This window comes from Labeo rohita, chromosome 13 (genome assembly GCF_022985175.1).
Source record: "Labeo rohita strain BAU-BD-2019 chromosome 13, IGBB_LRoh.1.0, whole genome shotgun sequence".
NCBI classification, from domain to species: Eukaryota; Metazoa; Chordata; class Actinopteri; order Cypriniformes; family Cyprinidae; genus Labeo; species Labeo rohita.
Genome location: NC_066881.1, coordinates 3,790,579 through 3,805,921, shown reverse-complemented (window position 1 = coordinate 3,805,921; position 15,343 = coordinate 3,790,579). Strand labels below are relative to the sequence as shown.

At 38.5% G+C, this 15,343-nt stretch overlaps 1 protein-coding gene across 2 annotated transcripts in view; it reads right to left on the bottom strand.

The window, feature by feature from the left end:
• csmd1a (CUB and Sushi multiple domains 1a) overlaps positions 1-15,343 on the bottom strand; it is a 500,785-nt gene that overhangs the window by 323,691 nt on the left and 161,751 nt on the right. For both annotated transcript variants that reach the window (XM_051125525.1, XM_051125526.1), the window contains exon 2: positions 13,842-14,058. In XM_051125525.1, coding sequence (XP_050981482.1) covers positions 13,842-14,058 — 217 coding nt within the window. The remainder of the gene's footprint in view (positions 1-13,841; positions 14,059-15,343) is intronic.

The following is a 15,343-nucleotide window of genomic DNA, read 5'->3' as shown; positions in this document are numbered from 1 at the left end:
GCTGTTCCCAGCAGGTCCATGAGCACTGAACGACCACTGATGCCCTGAAGCTCACACCTCCGAAAACGTTGAAGCAAATTTTTATACATAGATTTTATCTTTATTAGCAAACACATATTTGAAGTCTAAACAAGTACATTATCGCCTAAAAAACTCCTAAAACTACATTCTGTGACACAAAAATGTTAGTATTATTTTTAAAATTATAACAGATTTGGGCATCTGCCATTAAACTCGCTGTGCAAAAAAAAACGCAAGCGGGGTGATGGAGTTCTGTCATCAATCAAATCAGTCAATCAGATTCACACTCTCATCAGCCAATCAGATTCGAGGACCAGAAAATACAATTGACTTGAATGCACTAGAAAGACAGCATCCTGACATGAGAAAAACAAGTAAATAAGAGAGAAAGCAAGAAGAACAGCAATAATTGAGATTTCCTCAAAATCTGCCCAAAACATATGGCGATGAGCTGCAGAGTAAAATGGGTGGTGCCACAGGAAAACGCTCCACTAGGTAACAAGTTTATTTGCTCATGTGCAGTTTTTCCCCCGACTCCAACTGTCTGTATGAATAGCATGGCAGAGGCAATTAAAACAGTGGCAATAGCTTACAAGGGTTTTATCCAGTGTTGGAAAAATCATTTATTCATGCACCCGCAAAGTCAGCGTTAGAGAGGCAAGCAATTTGGCTTCCCTCCAGCCCAGCTCTGAATTCTCTTCTCTTTAAAGTCGGGCTTCTAGGGGGTGTCGAGAGGAAAGACTCTGTAGTGACATCACAATGGCGGTGACAAATTATTGGGTCAACTGTCTGTGGACACAAGTACCTGAAATCTAATGTACACAGGGACATATTCTTCTCCCAAAGCTCCAGACTGCACAAACATAAACCTCATTAAATCACACTGGCAAGGACACAACGTTTCCTTGGCTATCTCTCTATTGATGTGCTGTGTGTGCGATTATTTGTGGAGCTGAAATGTTACGTAAACAGCTTATCCTGGAGACAGAGATAAGACACAGCGCCCTGGTGGTGAATGTGTGTCACTGCAAGACTATTCAGGGTCTCCAGACTAATAAATTACTATCAGTGGAGAATGTTACACTCTCAAATACCCTTTCTGTGCCTTCATTGTATAAGGGATGGCAAAAATGAAGCAGCTCTGGACTTAGCTTCAGCTTTAACTAAAGCCTAAATTAAGCTTCTGAGCGGCTTTGCCGCAGTTTTGACTACATTTGCACTTTTCTTGATCGTAGAGTCATACCAAACCTACTGCTTTATTTCTATTACATGACACACAAGAAAGATCCAGTCTCACATGGACAATTCAGTACCAAGGTGATTGATCCTACACTTGATCCTAAAATCAAAAACATCTAGCCATTATTTTTCTGGATCCGTATCTGCTATGGTCATAAGCTGCATCTGCCTTATCAAAATGAAGGTCATGTGTGTTTTTCTCCTCTTCCTATGTGAACTAGTTATATTCTTATGTAAAACATTGTTCTGTTGTTTTCCCTCTTAATTAAGCATCCTGACCAGCAGTTCTGTTTGTTGAGGCTAGTGGCAGAAATGACACACTTCATCTTTAGTAGTGTATTAGTTTATGCAGCAATTAGTTCCAGGTCCTCAAATCTGATGTGTATGACTGTTGTATGTGTGTGAGAAAACCACATACTATTGTATGCATATGTTAGAAAAGGGGTTTCCCTCTTAACCACAGTTTTTACATACTGTCCTCATAAACACTACTGTATATACCAGTATGTGTGCATGCGTGTGTGGTTCAGGTATATCCTATGTTATGGGGACAAAATGTCCCCACAAAGATGGCAATATCCAACATTTTTGGTCCCCATGAAGAAGCAAGCATATAATAAAGTTTTTTTGAAAATCTAAAAATGACAGCGGTTTTGTGTGAGAGGTAGGTTTAGTGGTAGGGTTAGGGTATAGGATAGAAAATACAAAAAACACTACTCCTATGGAATATCCCCATAAAACATGAAAACATGGAACATGGAACTCTTTTACAAGTCATCAATACTGAGTGATTTCAGGCATGCTGATATTCACAATGACTGCACATATATATAGTGCAGACATTCTCAATATCAGCACAGCCGTGACATGGTCACATACACACGAGCATACAGTTATAAATTGCATACACACATGAAAATAAACATTTGATGTATTAAACTGCTATGTTCTTCCAATCATAAACATCCTATATTTAAATTAATAAAGTATTACTAGGTGGGGAAAAAAGTGTTTATTCCATTTACAGTAGGCCTAGTATTACAATACCAACTGTTATTAACTGTTATATATATATATATATATATATATATATATATATATATATATATATATATATATATATAGATATAGTGGAGTTCTAAAAATAGGCTTATTCTCCTCAACCTAAATACTGGACATGATCTTGACAGTTTTTGTTAAATTTACCCAAAATTACTAAGAAAACTCTTTCCTGGTTCGCAGTACATATCATGTGACATGTCATCTTTGCAGAGAAAACTCTGCCGTGACAGGTGCAATAAATCAAAATGTGTCATAGCAATGTATTTCTTAAAGTCCACCCTGAACACCAGTGAATGTCTGGCCCGACTGTGCTATGTTTAGTATATTGGAATAAGTGTTTCATCACATTAGGAAGCAGTAATGTTTGGCAGGATCATTTTCGTGAAAATCCTGCTGTGACCATCCAGGAATATTTGCACACCAAATCCACACTGACAGCAGGTATTTGATGAAGATTCCACATTCGTGAAGTCCTGCTGGTGAAATTCAGAGTGTGCTCTTTGGAAAACAACAAATACAGACCAACCGTATGTCTAGTGCCCTCGAAGAACACACTTGTCAGAGCAATACAGCATTGCGCAAAGATAAGGTTAGTCAGCTGTCATAATTAATCAACCTGAATGATGATGAAATTCTTTTCAACATTATTATACTCAGAATAGGGTGTAACAAATTGTGTTCATCAATAACACGGGAGACACACAAAAAGACTTCTTCTATTCACAAATATGTAATCGTTTACCATGTAACTTTAGTAGATTAATGAACCTCTAATTCCATTACTCTGCTAATTGACTACTCGCTTTGCCTTTGGCTTTAACACAGCATCCACTGTCATGTGTTGACGGCAATGTGGCATGTGGCTGAGCCCATGTCAAACATGCTAATGCTCAGTTAGATTCACAGAAGCATCAAAAGCATACACAGCACTGGCAGTGAAGCGAGACAACATACTATGAATTAGGCTTGCACTCAGCTTTATTAATATTTAAAGCTGAGTGCAAGCCTAATTCATAGTATGCTGTCTCCCTTGCAGCTCTTGGTTGGGTTGAGATTGTGAGTTGAGATTGTTTGTTCCACACAAACAATTGACAAGCTTCTGATTATAGGTTATTATGTTCCAAATGCATGTTGTTAACATGAAAAAAGCTGAATTGAAGTGTATTCTAATTAAATAGGTTAAATCAACTCAAGCATCCACTACCATCCACTACCATTTCCAAGGGAAGTGTTTAATTTCTGTGCAGCACACAGAAATTGCGCAAACAAAGTTTGGTTTACTCAACACTAACTTCTGTGAATGTGCGAGACTTCCGGTTCATTAGTCGCTGTAGGAAAATAACGTGAAAAATAACAATGTGCAGTAAACTGTAAAACTGTCTGAAGTACAAACCAGTGTGTTCATAATTAAGATAATACATAAAAATAATATGATTTGACACAACAGTCTGCAATATCAAGCAGCAAAGTGAGCTGTTTTGTACAGCTAAAAATAGCTGGAAGCTAATGACACTGGAAGCCAGACCCATTAAATTTTCAAATGGCCAGGCCCTGGTCTTACGGGAAAAATTAGGTGAATACGGCAGTGGCTCTCAACTCTCAAGACCCATTGCTCTGTACATTTTCTGTCTTATCTCACACATCCAATTTAGTCCATGGAGCAGTCTCAAACCAAGCTAACGCTTTGAATAAAGTGTATTAAATATAAAAAATAAAAAATTATAATATCCTTATAATATCCTGAAAAAGTTCATTTTTTGTTTGTAACTTTTTTCAAAAACTGAAACTTTCATATATTCTAGATTCATTACATGTATTGTAAAACATTTCTAAAGTTGTTTGGATTAATTGTGATGATTAGAGCTTACAGCTCATGAAAGTCAGAAATCCAGTATCTCAAACTATATTATAATATTTCCAAAGATCACATAAAAAATGCATTTGCAAAACAGAAAAGTTCTTTGAAGTATGTTCATTTACGCACTCAATACTTGGTCAACAGCACAAATTACACCAAATCACTTGCTCCTAGCACAAATGACAGCATCAGTGAGATGTGGCATGGAAGTGATCAGCCTGTGGCACTGCTGAGGCACTACTGAGCCTTTAGCTCGTCTGTATATTGTTGGATCGACTGTTTCTCACCTTTCTCTTGAAAATATCCCATGGAGTCTCAATGGGGTTCAGGTCAGGCATGTTGGCTGCCAATCAAACAAAGTAATATCATGGTCAGCAAACCCATTGGAAGTGGTTTTGGCACTGTGTGCAGGTGCTAAAGTCCTGCTGGAAAAGAAAATCAGCATCTCCATAAAGCTTGTCAGCAGATGGAAGCATAAAGTGCTCCAAAATCTCCTGGTAGATGCTGCATGGACTTTGGACTTCATCACTGACTTCAGAAACTTCACACTGGACTTCAAGCAGCTTGGATTGTGTTCCTCTCCAGTCTTCCTCCAGACTCTGGGATCATGATTTCAACATGAAATGCAAAATTTGCTTTTATCTGAAAAGAGGACTTTGGACCACTGAACAACAGTCCAGCTCATTTTCTCCAGGTAAGATGCTTCTGACGTTGTTTCTGTTTCAGAAGTGGCTTGGTAGCCCTTTTCCTGAAGATGTCTGAGCGTGGTGACTCTTGATGCACTGACTTCAACTTCAGTCCACTCCTTGTGAAGCTCTCTCAAGTGTTTGAATTGGCTTTGCTTGACAGTATTCTTAAGCTTGCAGTCATCCCTGTTGTAGTCTGTGTAGCCAGACCTTCAGACTGACAGCAGAAGGTTTGAATGGCCAAGGCCCACCCAAGAGGCCATATGACTGACAGGTACAGCAACACATTTCATTTTGTGCCGTGTCATGTTTAGGGGCGTGAAAATGTCGCCACAATAACAGTAAAACTCTCTGACATATTTTAAAGATTCTATGCTGTGAACTTTACATTTTTTACACACTTCTGAAAAGCCAGCATTTAAGTGCTTGTTGTCACAGTTGTAAACACGATGGCTTTCTTCTTTCGTGAGGGGGTTTGGCGCTACAGTATTTTTGTTTCCAGGTGGAACGTTAAAGAAGGCGACACACACGTCTCCCAGAAATCCTGTATAATCTAACCAATCCGATGATGACTTAGAAACACTGAAGTGTTTCCAGATAAGTGTGCCTTATGCATCAGACGTTTAGCCAATGTTCCGTGGGCGTGACGTCTGAGGCTGGGACTATCCCTGTTGCTTGTGCACCTTTTTCTACCCAACTTCTTCCAGGCAACTTTGCATTTAATATGCTTTGATACAGCACTTTGTAAACAACCACCCCTTTCAGTAATGACCTTCTGTGACTTACCCTCTTTGTGGAGGGTGTCAATGATTGTCTTCTGGATCACTGCCAAGTCAGATACCCAGAATTTATACTGTAGGGATGGTCATTTAATGAAATTAAAATGTAAATATTCTAATATTTTGAGATACTGGATTTTTGACTTTCATGAGCTATAAGCTTTCATCAAAACTAAAACAAAACAAAAACAAAAGATAAACTTTGAAATTTTTTACTTTACTTGTAATGAGTCTAGTTTCTGAAATAAGTTACAAACAAAATGAACTTTTTCACAATACTGATTTTTTAAGATGCACCTGTACTGTATGCATATGTCAACCTATGCCAACCCCAATGGCATTTAAGCACTTTAAACTGAGATAGAATAAAGTAGGTGAATATACAACAAATCATTTTCATTATTTATTTTGTCCTGATTTAAGTCTAAAATACACTGCTGTTAGTAAAATTCCTCAAGTTATATGGAGCACAGTTGTCATTACAACATTATGAATCACCAAAAGATACAGCCATAGTTCTAAATTTTCTTTCAGCATATTAACTCCTCTTTTTACCTGTCTAATCACTCATCTCTGCTGCTTGTGTATGTATTTTGCAATGCCAGAGAGCGACTCTTTCCTCAGAGGAGAGCATATGCACCGTGGCAGGTGTTTGATGTGCATAAAGCAGCACTAGTGATGTGTGCTATCAGTCAGTGAGAAAGTGATGCATTCTTCTGCTGTGGGCGCAGTGCTCTCTCTGGACTGCTCCCAGCAGCCTGAACACATCTCTGGTGCCAAGGGCTGTACAATTTTGTTGCAGTATTCATGCACCATATCTATGAATTAACTATTTGTTCACTTGAGCGACAGTTTCTCAGTGTGACAGATATTAGCAAGCCATGTTGAACTAACAATTCTTTTAGTACCATCCCCAAAAGTAGCACCCTCACCACCCCCTTCCTTAATAAGGTCAAGGTTTGGCTGATACAATTATGGGTGCAAAAAGCAAACATTCTCAATTGATAGCAATTCAAAAGTAGTCATGTTGTTTCTAAATATTTTGTCAGAATGCATACGAATTGCACATAATATAATAATATAATATAATCCATTATGACTGTAAATGTTATATGGACAGATGTTTTATGAACTCACTGTGCCTGTTCCCCATCTATATAAATGCACGGAAAAGAGCAGCACAAACATTCTGCTAAATTTTTCAGTGTTCCATGCAAGGAATAGTAAATTACAGATAATTTGATGGTCAGTAAATAATGACAAAATTTTACTTTCTATGGTACATTTTTTAATATCTTTTTTTATTATTTCTATAGTACAAAAATCACTTTGCTGTAAAATTTTCTCTAACTGGAGCTACAGCCTTATGGGTAGCATTCTGACATATTGTACAACAGAGGTTTGGTCGACCCAAGTTCATGCTCTGATTTGAGGTTCTCTCCCATTTCCCTCTTTTCTTTCTGATCCCTTCCTGTTTCTGCTTAAACTGTCCTATTAAATAAAAAAAATACTAATAAAACTTACCAATCAATTAATAATAACGAAACCAGCTGTCAGTTATCAACCTTGTTATTAACCCTGGTAATTTGGTAAACCATGTAAAGTTTCATGACTGACTTTTTCTTACCCTATGTTCTTTTCTCTTTATCTGTCTCTCACATACTTTTTTCTTTTGTATTGTTTTTTATAGAAACTTTAAGATGTGAGAAATTGGTAATATATATATAAAAAAAAGAAACTTTTGATATCTTTTCTGTGCATGCATAAAGAAGCTTATAGAATTATCAAAGTGTAACAATGGGACTAGCAGCGTAAAGCAACCTTCCCACTTCTCGGTTTTACAAAATGCTTTCTTAGTTCAGCTAGCTTGATTCTCTATCCGGTGTGCTGGATTTGTTCGAGAGACTGGTTATCTCTGCATGCCCTATTTTTTTTTTTTTTTTTTTTTTTTTTTTTCTCCCACTCTGAATGTAGGGTACCTTCTTATGCATGTAAGATACTGGCATTTTATTAGCATGAAAAGGGCTGCATTAGATTTCACTGACACCTTGTGGTAGGGAGACTGACATTGCCAAGCTGGTGACTGACATTGTCCCTTATAGGTTTCAAATCCACAAGCGGAGACTGTGAAGCTAACAGACTGCATTTATGTGTCATACACAGAGTTTGACATCGCGGTCACAGCATGTTTGGTGCCAGCCTCTAAAGCCCGTAAGACATAGCTCCATTATGGCCCATGAGACACACAGCGGAGAGCCAGAGTTCAACTCTTCAGAGTGACATACATGCCCTGCGGTAATGGCTCCTGCTTAATTAGCGTTAGCACTGAGTGTCAACACCATCAGATCAGATGCATAATACTACACAGCCAGAGGAACCATTGTTCAGCTGTATTCATTAAAGGTAAATGACTCTATTGAGAAGTGCCTCTATGTGATTGTTGTCTGAATGCACCATTAAAGTGCCACCTTCAGGATAATACATCATTGCGGCATCATCAATCCGAAAATCTGTTTAGCAATCCATCACTGCACGCATCCTTCACAATCCCTACTTCAAATACGTATGTTCATCTTAATATTCATATTTTGTACTTGTCTTCTAATGATACTTGTCGAACAATTTTTGCGTTAGCTCAAAGTCAATTGAGCCTCATTGCCTTTCACACTCCATCACATCTGCCACTGACTCATAAAATGACATGTAGCGTCATTATTTTTGTACGACATTGTAAGCTCAGTAAACTTGTGTTTACGGATCTCACCTCAAAACCAAAGTGTTAACATTTCCAAAACAGAATTTTTGATCAATCATTTTTCCCCATACAGTGAACCAATTCAACTTGGTTAGAAACAATTAGAGTCTTGAAGAAAACGTATGATCACTGCTCTTTGTAAGACTGATGGTTTATATTGATTCAATGTCAAAGTAATTTATTGTTTATTGTCATTTCAGTCATATACAACTGGTACAGTACGTAGCTGAAACGAAACAACAATCCTCCAAGACCCTGGTGCTTCAAAAGACAACATAAATGAACATAAACTGAAAACAACATAAATTAACACAATTAGCTTGAACATTCAGACCTACACACAGCACTACATAAAGGGCACACATACAGACATGTGCAAACAACATTTAGCGCAAGCAACACAACACAGTACAGTGGGACAATAACAGAGTGACAGTGTTGCACAGGCACAGAGCTAAATGTGTAGTAATGTGCAAAGAAAGAAATATACATCTCCTCCTTCTTACTGTGACAGAAAAAGATATTTGAATGGAAAAAAACATTATTCTAATCACTGCAGCTAATCCTGTATATAGCTATCATACAACTCTGTTTTCTGTATACCACAAAATGCACAGGAAAATTAAAAATATGAATTTGTTGAAAGTCAGCGACCCCAGTCAGCAAATAGTTCCTCAGTCAGAGTTGCACATGATTGTGTCAAGTGTATTTCTCTGATTGAATCACAGAGTGGCTTGGTAGAAATCATGTTGATGGGGCAAGATGGGGCATCTTGAGCAACTCTCATGGTACATAAATTGCCTAGAGATGTTGCCCTTTTTTCTAGCTTTAAGCTATTTTCGTACAGACATTTGGAACTGCCGTGTTATGCGGTTCTTTCTGTTATCTTCAGCGCTGCTGGGAGTAGACACTATGGCTCATGCGTGACTGCCTAGGAGTAAGGACACTCTGGTTCATGTGTCAACTGTGTCTGCCTCACTGTTGGTCACCAGAACTCTTTGGATTTTGAAAGCTGATTCCAAATCATTAGTTCTCATTCTGCTAAATCCGTCTGCAGTACAGTCCACCATCAGATCCTTCTGTCCACACTCTTATTACTGTTCTTGGATCCTTCCTTTTCTCCATATCCACTACATCACTGGGGCCCCTTATACAGCCCCATGGTTTCTCTTACCATTGGTATGCTGACAACACATAACTTTAGTTACTGGTGGAATTATCTTCCTAATCCCATCTGCAGGACTGCAAACTCATCTTTTCCATGAGCACTTAACGACATTTGACTTCTGTGGCTTCACCTCAGACGCTATCTATAGGAGCGTCTTTGGAAGATATTTGTGTGGCAGCAGACTGGGCCTCTTTGCGCACTTAAATTATGCAGTGATTTGCAAGAGGCAGAATGGCAGCATTGGTGCTCCACAAAGACATTGGTAACTGTTTGATAAGAGGACAACACTTTTTAAAGATTGGGCAGATTTCTTTGTATATAACAGCGGTAGGCAAGTTCAGTCCTAGAGAGCTGCTGTCCTACAGAGATTAGCTCAATCCCTGAAAAAATAAATAAATAAACTCAGCTGCCTATAGCCTTAGCAATCCTGAAGACATTGATTAGCTATTTCAGGTGTGTTTGATTAGGGCTGAAGCTAAACTCTGCAGGACAGCGGCTCTCTAGGACCAAACTTGTCTTCCCCTAGTGTATAGCGAGGAATGGCTGATAAGGTACAGTTTGCAATGAGCTACACTCTCACAGCTGTGTGCCCAGACAGGCTCTAATATACAGAGATGCACCAACTGCAACCAGGTCATACCTGTGGACGTACTGGTGCTCTTTGTCCTTGGGTTCCTGGTTACATGAACATTGTAACATGGCCCATGTCTGCGCCTGGTCAGTAGTGGGGTGCACTATTGGAATACTAAAAGGAAAGTGGTGGTGTCTGGATGCATCAGATGGGAAGCTTCTATACAAGCAAGGCAAGGTGTGCCAAAATTACCTTGGACTGTTGTATTCTGCACAATATCTATTTGAGCCATGGGCTTGAGATGTCAGAAGGAGAAATGCACATGGATGTATCAGTAGATCCCTTCTACTACCTGCTAACTGAAACGCTGAAAACCTGAAAACCTCAAAAACTAGGGAGAGCTGAATGCCGATAATAATAAAATACATGAACAAACTCAGGAAAAAAAGAAATCAGTAAATGAAAGGAACAGAACTGAGCACAACAACAAGACATCCATACATGTACATGGACAAGACCTAACAAAGAATAAAAAATAAAATAAAAAAAAAAGTGGTTTATATACTTTGGAGTTAATATGCCAACAAGACATATCTGGACACAATCAGGGAACTAATCAAACAGGAAAAGAACATAACATAAAAATCAAAATAACGAAAACACAAGGTACAACACAGGGCCCACACAGCAGCATATAGACACCTCCAGCACCATGGAGACCACCATCAGCAGAGACCATGACTGGGGCTTTGCTATTCAGCAAGAATGATCAGGACCAGGTTTAGTTCCTCTAACATTAACAGGGAGCTTCAGCTGCACGCTGATAGACACAGTAAACCTCAACCACAAAAAAGAGAACAAAGAGGAGAACAGCAGAGGAGGCTAAGTGAGCAGACACAGAGTGGTGAATGTCCCACAGCCCAGATGTTGGACAAGATCTAACAAAGACAAGCTCTTGAGGGCAGAGGGTTAGTGGGCACGTGAGAAATATACATTTAAGTATACTTGACTTATACTTAAAAAGTATATTTAGAAAACGTCTAAATATATTTGTACAATATTGTTTTCAGAGAATCCATGTTTTCATTGTTATGGTAGGGGGCGCTATTACACATCTTTTATACAGAATTTGCAAAACACAAGCGAAGAAGAAACCGAAACAACAGATGCTTCCACACGTATTTAACACAATCATAGGTCATAAAATAGCATCAAAACTGTAACATTATGAAATAATTTTAAACCGTTTTGTTTGTGTGGATATCTTCATATATTTATTATAAAACATAATGATACCGGATAATTTTTAGCTATAAAAATTTATGTGTATGGCACAAATGGAAAAATACTCTGTCTCTCATATTTCCTTATGTCTTGTACTTTTGACGGTGATAAACGCGATGTCACGTGGGTGGGAAAGTGCATGGAAATGAGGTTATGCATAGTAAAACTAGCCGTTGTAAGCTCCATATATGGTGATCTAGGGAGGGAGACGGGTGGAAATGCACGTACGTACAATCTTCCCCTGACTGGGATTTATAAAGGGGTTTTTGTGCAGGTTCTGGCGTACACATTTTTTTTTTTTAAATCTGAAAACTTTTGTGCGTACACAAAAGCTAGCTTTTTTGTGTGCGTACACTTTTAGGATGGAAACTATGTATAGTTTTATAAATGAGACCCCTGGTCTCCTGTTTCCTTAGCCTACGCTGGTTCCGCTTAGCCCTGAAAATTCTTTGTCTCTGCTTGTTCTGCCCAGTCCTTCATCTCCACTGGTTCCGCTTATCCCTGAGTCTCTTTTGTTCCAGTTGTTCCGGTCCAGCCTCCTCCTACTCTCTGCAGAATCCATACACTGTATCAGTCCCACATTCACTCAGTCTCTTCTCGGCTCCTTCTTTGAAGACATTACCACACTGCTTGGATATACCTTGTGCTTCCAGGTCTCAAGCTCCATCCTGGGGCCTCTGAGCCCAGGACTCCACCGCAATTATCTAGGTCTCTAGCTGCACCTCCTTCCCTCTGGCTCCACCTTAATCCTCACTCCCACTGGCTCTGGCTCCACCTGGGTCTCCACCTATCCTTGCTTCACCTCAGTCAGGTGGGCTCCTGGATGCACCTTGGCTCCTCCCTCCTTCAGTTCTGCTGTGGGCCTGCATCCTGGTGGCTCTGCTAGGGGTTACTCCATGGCTCACTCCATGGCTCCTCCATCCACGGTCTCCTCCCTGGCTACTCCCTTCATCGTACCTCCCTCCACTCCTTCATGGACTGTTCTATTGTTTAGGGACCTTTCTATCAGGGACCTTTGCTGCCCCCATACCTTGTTTACAGTCTGCACTACACACTACCAGGCCACAAACTGTTCACTGGAGAGGCTCCCAAAAAAGAATGAACGTATACCTTCACCAACAGGACCCACATTTCAGCCTTGTTAAAATTCTTTTTCTTGCTGTTTGACATTTACTAGTAAAGGATTTGTATGTTAACTGGTGCACTTTTATATGCTGATGAAATTAATTAGGGAACATATACAACACAGAGATCTGAAACCATTTAGCTGCACACAATTTCAAAATCATTTGCAATTTATAGATTTCACATCTGAAAGAGAGGGGTATACACATTTGTATGCATTTTAAGTATTTTTAAGTATTTTCTCTAAATCACACGTGCACAATAGAGTAATGATCTTAGATCAAATGTAGGATGGTTTCTACACAACATCTATAAATGAGGCCCCAAGTTCCCAGCTTTTATCTGTTTGAACAGTAGTCAGTTCATGTTTTGTGTCAATCTGTGTTGAGGCACAAGCTAGCTAAATGGCAGTCACCTGTAACATGGTGCTGTGGCATAGAGTTCCCACAGAGTCACGTACTGACACAGGGCTTAGTGAATCTATAAATGGGAACACCCTGGTTCTCTGAACAGGGGTGCGTAGCCTGTCATGTTTCTTCATTTCTGTTCTTAATTCGAGGAACAATGGCTTCCTTATGAAATGCTGGTGATGCAGTGGGCTGCGTAAATGGCATCAGCCATTAAATTGATGTTTCTATAAGGGCTGCAGGCAATAGTTGCAATTGTTGTGTTTTACCTATTTGGACGGGTTGGGTCACTATCCTTAGTCCATACGTAAATATTTGTATCAACCACTAAAAGCTTTATTCTTCTACACTATCTTTTTTACTGAGCCTCTGTGCTTGTTTTTGTATCTCTTAATCATTCCTCAGTCCAATACACACTTTAAACTTAAAACAAAATTCTTCCCAATATATCGTTCTATCAGCTTTCTTCAGGAAACAAAAATTGACCCTTGACAAGAACTGCACTGGTGATTGTGTTATACATTTGTACCTGTAATGTAATGGGAGTTTCTTCTTTAGCTGCATTTGACAGACCCACCTCCCATTGTGTAGGATGGTTTGGATATGTTATATTTTAATAAAGTGCAGTCAGAATAAATAAATAAATAAATAAATCAGATAAACAAGTACTTCCTGTCTTCTGTGTGGGGATATTCATGAGGTCTAAGTATCTGGCACAGAGTCTCTACTCATGGAAACCATGGAGAAACATCTTCAAAATGTACAATCCATGTCTTTTTTATATTCAAAACAGAAAGCCATAAAAATGCATGTGACCATGTATATAAGGCCAAAACAAAGGCATCGCAAAGCTACAGCCATGGGAAGTAAGGAGCATAGGCCTCACCTCATCTTCAGGTTGCCCGGCTGTGGTTGTCCATCATAGATGGAGACAATGTCAAAGTCCTCCTCCAGAGCGAAGGTGTGAAAGGACAACTGTATCCTATTCCGCTCTCCAGTGACTATGATCCATGTACAATTGGCATAGTTAGGGTAGCCGTGGGGAAAGCCAGGACTCTCTATAGTTCCATTGAGACCTTGTACCAAGCCACCACAAGTCTGACCTAAGGACACAAAAAAAAACTTAGTGAACTCCCACTGTCATGACATTATTTTACATTGTTTATATATGTTTGTTATTATTTTTGGTCCATTTGAATTTTATGTCTGCTAAACATTTTAACTACATTAAATAAAATTCATTTTGCCCACTTTTAGAAATATTATCATTTAATATTATATATAAGTACATATATATTAGCATGTAAATGATCTAAAAATATGGACAAAAAGCTGCAAAACACATTTATTTTCATAGCAAGAGGTCTATAATGCAAATTCAGCATCAGGTCAGTGCTATCTCATATGTGCACTTTTGGTGCACTCCACACAAATACATAGGTCACTTTATTTTGAATCTGAATATTTTCCTCAACAACAACAAACAATTACCTTTAAATAACAAAATTAATGCATTCATTCATTTTCCAGATGCTGTTATCCAAGTCTTTAAATGTTCTCTTATTTTGACAGCAGGTTTCTAAACAGGCTCACACACATAATGCAAAACTATTACACGTGTGCTGCTGTGGTAAATTTATTCATCGCACAGACCAATTTTTTCGCTGCATGTGCGACATGCGTTACATGCATAATGGTGGTATTAGGAGGTGGATTAATTTAAGAAGGTCACCACTGAAGGCCTAGGTGTGAAATGCACAGCCCGCCACTGAAAATATATATCTGAATATAAACTTGCTTTGAAAAAAAAAAATGCTTTGAGATACTGTCTTCTTTATATACTGTACTTAGATTCCTTCAAATCAAACTAGTTTGAGTTTAATTATGCTTGGACAGTATTTTTAGAATATATTTGTTTCCATGATCACTATGAAACACACAGTTATTTATTTATTTATTTTTACCGGTAAACAGAATGCAGAAATATATATTGCATCTTTGTTGTCCTGAGCCAAACATTTGCATGTTTAGTCCATATTCATTTATTTTGCACTAAAATATTTACAGGCAATTATACTCATGATGTCACTACTGTTGCATAATATTTATTGGTGATTATATTCAGAGCAAAACTGAGACTGAAGCTGAGATGTTCCTTAACGGCACAATGATTCCATAGGCTTGGCAATCATCTTTACAATTTGCTGATGGATTTACATCTGAAGAATTGATTATTAAAAACATACAAGTGGAAGTTGCACTGTGATGTACTGTAAAAAAAAAAAAAAAAATAAATAATAATAATAATAATAATAATAATAATAATAATTCAATACACTTATTGCAGTTATCTAAAGCATGCTCAGCTGAGTGCCAGCTGCTTCCCAA